The sequence below is a fragment of the Corvus brachyrhynchos genome, unplaced genomic scaffold (genome assembly GCF_000691975.1).
Source record: "Corvus brachyrhynchos isolate BGI_N302 unplaced genomic scaffold, ASM69197v1 scaffold47, whole genome shotgun sequence".
Classification (NCBI taxonomy): Eukaryota; Metazoa; Chordata; class Aves; order Passeriformes; family Corvidae; genus Corvus; species Corvus brachyrhynchos.
The window spans coordinates 398,775-404,549 of NW_008239292.1; the positions used below are offsets into that span (position 1 = coordinate 398,775).

The following is a 5,775-nucleotide window of genomic DNA, read 5'->3' on the forward strand; positions in this document are numbered from 1 at the left end:
GGAAAGGAGGCGGCGCCATGTTGGGTCCCTCAGGGGGCCGAGGGACCGCAGCACCACGTCCTGTACTTCGGCCACATCAACCCGCCTAGCACTGCGGGCCGAGGCAGGGGCTGGAAAGAGGTCCAGTGGAAAAGAGCTGGCAGCGCTGATTGACAGGCAGCTGAACGTGAGCCCAGGTGGGCAAGAAGGCCTATGGCACCTGGCTTGTCAAAACGTGTGGTCAGCAGGGCCAGGGCAGGGATTGTGCCCCTGTGCCGGGCACTGGTGAGGCCACAGCCCAAGTGCTGTGTCCACTTCTGGTCCCCTCACTTTAAAAAGAGACTGAGGGGCTGGAGTGTGTCCAGAGAAGGGAACAGAACTGGGGAAGGGCCTGGAGCACCAGGAGCAGCTCAGCCTGGAGCAAAGGAGGCTCAGGGGGGACCTTGTGGCTCTGCACAACTCCCTGACAGGAGGGAGCAGCCAGGGGGGGATCAGGCTCTGCTCCCAGGGAACGGGGTACAGGATGAGAGGAAAAGGCCTCAAGCTGTGCCAGGAGAGGTTCAGGTTGGACATCAAGAGGAATTTCTTCACATAAAGGGTTCTTAAACATTGGAAGGGGCTGCCCAGGGAGGCAGTGGAGTCCCCATCGCTGGAGGTGTCCAAGGAGCGACTGGACATGGCACTCAGTGCTCTGGGCTGGGTGACAAGGTGGGGATCAGGCACAGGTTGAATCATCTGGGAGGTCTTGTCCAAACTAATCAATCCTGTGATTGATTGGATCCCTCAGAGAGTGGCCAAGGCTGTGCCCTCAACAGGGACCCTGCTCTGTCCATCTGGGGGCAGATTCTCCATCTCCCCCCAACCCAGCCTGCACAAGGGGAGAGACACCTTCCTCCAGCCCTCGCCCAGCAGGAACCACTTCCAGCACAGTACAGCACAGGTAGCACCAGCTCCTCCTTGCGTTTAAAACCTACACCAAAACTTACCCAGGACAAAGGAGGCTTTGAGATTCTAGTAAATGAAAGGAACGCTGAAACGAGCCAAGTAAAGCAGGAGTGTTTCAATTATATTTTACTATTCATTAGATTGTTCATTTGAATGTTCGTATTACAAAATTAGCTGCCATGGCCCACAACTGGATGGGACTTCAGGAAAGCTGTCCACTTACTTAAAAGAGCACAAACTAGTATTTCCTTTCAAAGAACTCTGTGAAACAATAACATATTAATCTTTAAAGCTAAATAGTGCTAAAATTTCACATAATCTACATTAGTTTTGGTTTTAAATAATTTTACCAACCATTATAAAATTAATGTATTTGCATGTACCAGGTTACAGACATTTGCATTTCAATCAGGGTGAAGTATCCTATGCTGGAACAAGAAGTTTAAGCAATTGCTGTTTCAACAGCAGCTAATTCTTATTGCCTCAGAACCAAGTTTCCACAAAGTATTGAACAAGAACACACAGGACACTGTTTCCCCACAAAACTGTTAAAAGTCTGTTACAAGCAACAATAAAATGCCTTCTGGACAGGAAGCATTTATAAAATGCAGAGCTCTCCCAGCGAAGTGCTTGCACAGGGCATTCACTTCATTCTTCCCATTTAGATTCAAAAACCCTGAAGTGATCACTGACCAGATGAAGAGGACAAGTATCCTCTGAAACGTTTTCACTGGCTTGGGGAGATTGGCAGTTGCAGGTACTCCACTAGATCTGGCTCCTGGCTGAAGTGAACTGGGCAGCAGCTGCTGAGATCAGGAGAGAAGGGGTTGAGGCAAATTTGAACAGTTAAATATACTGAAGGAAAGCTGGTTGAGTTGCTAACTCACCATGCACTCACTCCTGAAGGAACACTATGCTGACATCACAGACTTCACACTGTGTTAAGTTTGCAGCATCCAAACACACAAGTAGGAAACTGTCCATGTATTCCATTCCCTTGGTTCTAACCATCTCTGTGTTACACACATAAGCCAGTCATGCCCACAGGTGACCTAATACTGCTTCAGGCCTTTGTAAAAAAAAAAAGAAGATAAAAAATCTTCTACTTCTATTAGAACTTCTATTCTGCTGGGCTTAAATCCCTGAAGAATCCATACTGGGTATGGAAGGCTCTAAGTGTTGTGCCTTGATGCAAATAAATGCAAGTAAATGTTTATTGTGCAGTTTTCCTCCCCCTAAGTTTTTCCCCTTTCCCTCACAATGACTAAAATCAAAGTTTAAAACCAAAGCATGAATATGTTACCAGCACACATGGACAGGTTTACAATCTTCTGTTTTTAAAGAAAAAATGACAAAAAGCATTCAAGAATATTGCAATTTTTTTTTAAACAGACAAGTAGCGAAACTTTGTACCATCTGGAACAGAACTGCCAAGACAAAGCTCTCCACACATTTTGCTGTAATACTTAAATAAGTTACACCAATGCAAGAACTTCTCTCTTAATGGTTACTAGTGTTCAAGGAATCAGAGGATTATGGAGTTATGTAGGTCTTTGTACCCCGTGAATAACAATTCCACAGGTGGCACCGAGATGCTTCTCATGACAGTCACATGGCTTTCACTTTGATTTGCTTCATCTTCATCTGCTTCTTCTCAAGCTTCTTCTGCTCACGCCGCAGAGCAGCTTCCTGTAGGCAAGGACAGGGATCTGAATAAACACGGGTGATCTCTTCAAAGAGCAAGCAGATCATTTCAGAGCCAAACAACAAAGCCCTCCAGCACTGGGTTCACATCTCACCGGGAACCTTCATGTATTTCAGAAAGCAGCAGCAAAGACCCTGACAGTTGTCTGCCCTCCAGCAAATAGAAATCAAAGTTGCCACTGCTACAATGCCTACGGGCAGCCCTGGAGATCTCCTAGGAGGGATCTGCCAGCAGCCTGTACCACTGTGAACATCCACCTCACCTCCAGCCGACGCTGCTTCTCAGGATCTTCTTCATTCATGATTCGCTCCTTCTCCGCACGTTTCTTCTCCTCTCGGCGGGACTGGGCAGCCTCCTGTCTCTGCACGTGAGTCAGCTTGAGGAAGTTCTCTTCCACCCGAGCCCTGTTCTTGTCAGCTTTTTGTTTACCCTTTGCACAGAGAAAAGCAAATGCAGTTTGTACTGATTTCCCCATGAGCAGGACGCAGGATCTCTACCAGTCATACAAGAAACAGAAGGATCCAGTGGATCCAGAAGGATCCAGTGGTAATGGTTCCAATTCCACACAATGTTCAGAAGACAGAAAACCAGACACTACTTACTTCTCTGTTCAGCCGGAACTTCTTTGCTTTGTCAATGGAGTAGATAACCATGCTCATCAGAGGCAGCAAAGACTCCATGTCCTTTGGGGAAGTGTTGCCTGAACCAGGCACTGAAATAAAAGAGTTCCTTGTTCATTCAGACAGACTGGCAGTACTTGTCTACTTGCTGTGATGCTCTTCCCTTATGGCTCACACTGTTCATGAAATAAAGATGCTCTTATCCTACTCTTTAGGAAGCTTCATTTGGAGCTATGGGATTGAATTTTGAAGAGATTTGATGATCTATTCTTTTCTAGAATAGATTCCCAACAAGCTACTTCTACTTCAAACCAGGGTAAACCAATTGAGCCTGCGCAAGTTCAAACTGCAAGGCTTGTGGTTTTTAAAGCCACCCCAAGAGAGAAGAGTGTGAGCTGAGGTCAATAACAGCAAGACTGAGTGTCCTGTTATCACAACAATATGCTGCTTGGTCTGCAGTGTATTGCTGCCTTCTGTTTATCAATCAATGATCCTTCTGCATGCACTGAAGTAATTTATCACACATTATCTTCCACAGGTGACAGATCATGTGACTTACACAAATAAAGCCCAACACTCCCCCAGACACACACAGACAACAGTTCTCTTACCATTAAATGTAAACAGAAGTGTCTTTTTAGTTTCGGGCAGTTTTGTAAGCTGGCCCTCCCTGGAGGAAAGAAACAAATCTTTGGAATGAGTGAAGAAAAATACAAAGTAACTACCATTAGTTGGAAAAACCTCATCAAAACCCAAAAGACTCTTGGAAAGTACTTCAATAAAATAAACATTAAAAGCCTGGCTATAACCCAAAGTTAAGTTTCAAACTATTCGGATTCCTGAAGTGTTTTACCCAAGAGCCTGCAGAGGAAAGGCATGAGTGTGGAAACATACAGCACCAGTCCCTCTGAGTGTCAAGAGGGCATCTGAGCACTACGAAGGCCTGTATATTTTTAATTACATTCAGCTTCACACATCCCCTTGTTGTTTATACCACTGAAGATCTCTAAATATTTTGGGAGAACAAAATATTTTCTCAAGAGTTTAAGTATTCACTGCCCCAAATCCCACAGTATTCTAATGTGAAAATCTAAGGCCTACATTTCACAGATCCTTCACAATTTTAGTACAAGGTACACACATAAGCTGTCTTATAATTAAATCAAAATATGTTTCTTTATGTTCATTTATTTATACGCCTGTGAGCATAATACACCCTTGCAAAAACCTATGTGGTAATTCAGATAAGATACATCACCCACCACTTGGCAGTTCTGAAGCAGCCCCTGACAGTACCTCTGGACTAGGAGGCTCAGGGAGACAGCAGAGATGCTGCCTCTGTGTATTGCTAAAGCACAGCTGAGAATCAGCCTGAACAGAGCTCTGCCTTTATACGTACTCTTGCATAAGTTTTGGACCGGAGAACTGGTCCGAGAATTGGACAGACTCAATCTTGTCAGCGTAGTGTGTGAGGAAATGGATCATCTGAAAGAAAAACGGGGATTAGTTTTTCCCAGCACCAATCCAGCTGCAGCCTACCCACTCCATGTGGGTTTGCCAGGTTCCCTGCCCATGGCAGGGGGCTGGAACTGGATGATTTTTAAGGCCCCTTCCAGCCGAAACCATTCTGTGGTTCTGTATGTCACTCAGGAAATTGCTGTGCTCAGCTTGCCACAGTGACACTGATAAAGATGTGAACTTTTTCCTTTAACTTTTCCTTTTAACTTTTTAGAACATACAAGCTGTAAATGCCAGGATTACCAAGGAGTATTTGTATTAATTCATTCAAGTTTACCTTAGCGTCCATCATTCCCTCTGTGACCTCTCCCATCTCTGACAAGATAGCCAGCGAATCTGGAAGCCCATATTTTGCACCAGACTTAGGTTTATCACTGCAGAATTCACTCTGTTTCAAAGAGAGCAATGAGAAAGAAAAATAAACACAAGCCTGTAAGTATCTTATCAGACTGAACTGTTCTGCAACAGTGGGACCCCTAAAAGAACCTGAAAAGAAACAACAAAAAATATACTTAGTCACTCAGCCTGGCTGGGGACATTTCAAACGAAGTAAAGCACACAGCATCAACAGTCTTTAAGTTACTATTTTCCTTCAGAAGGCAGCACTTTAAGGAAGAAGATAAAACAATTCTAATACATCCATGCTGGAGTGTTCAAATTGGATTAAGGCATTTTGCTTACATTGTTTGATAACAGAACAAAAACTGGCATCCTACCAACCACACTTCATGCTGTTACTTGAGAGAAAAGATTTGCAAAGCAGTGCTTGTTATCACTGGATTCTTTGCAAGCTCTGCAATTCTTTTCAGGGCTTGAACATATGGGAAGTTTTCATTTCAGATCATGTAAAAACAGATTATTTAAACCTAAATTTTCCACATCACATATCACTAATTAAGTTTACTTTTCAATCCTTGAAGAAGTCTTTTGTGCAAATTAAATGAGGTGAAGTAACACTCATGTATGCTGACAAAATACTGCAGCCTCTCCTAAACCAACTGTACCCCA

The 5,775-nt window shown here is 44.2% G+C and overlaps 1 protein-coding gene across 1 annotated transcript in view; it reads right to left on the reverse strand.

Annotated features, from left to right (window-relative positions):
• Window positions 1-1,024: 1,024 nt before the first annotated feature.
• The window catches only part of CCDC47 (coiled-coil domain containing 47), a 9,880-nt gene continuing 5,129 nt past the window's right edge, over window positions 1,025-5,775 (reverse strand). Inside the window, exons 7-12 of the mRNA XM_008638465.2 lie at window positions 5,045-5,155; window positions 4,649-4,734; window positions 3,861-3,919; window positions 3,232-3,341; window positions 2,892-3,059; window positions 1,025-2,613 (exon numbers count right to left, since the gene is read on the reverse strand). Coding sequence (XP_008636687.1) covers window positions 2,533-2,613; window positions 2,892-3,059; window positions 3,232-3,341; window positions 3,861-3,919; window positions 4,649-4,734; window positions 5,045-5,155 — 615 coding nt within the window. The 3' untranslated portion in view covers window positions 1,025-2,532. The remainder of the gene's footprint in view (window positions 2,614-2,891; window positions 3,060-3,231; window positions 3,342-3,860; window positions 3,920-4,648; window positions 4,735-5,044; window positions 5,156-5,775) is intronic.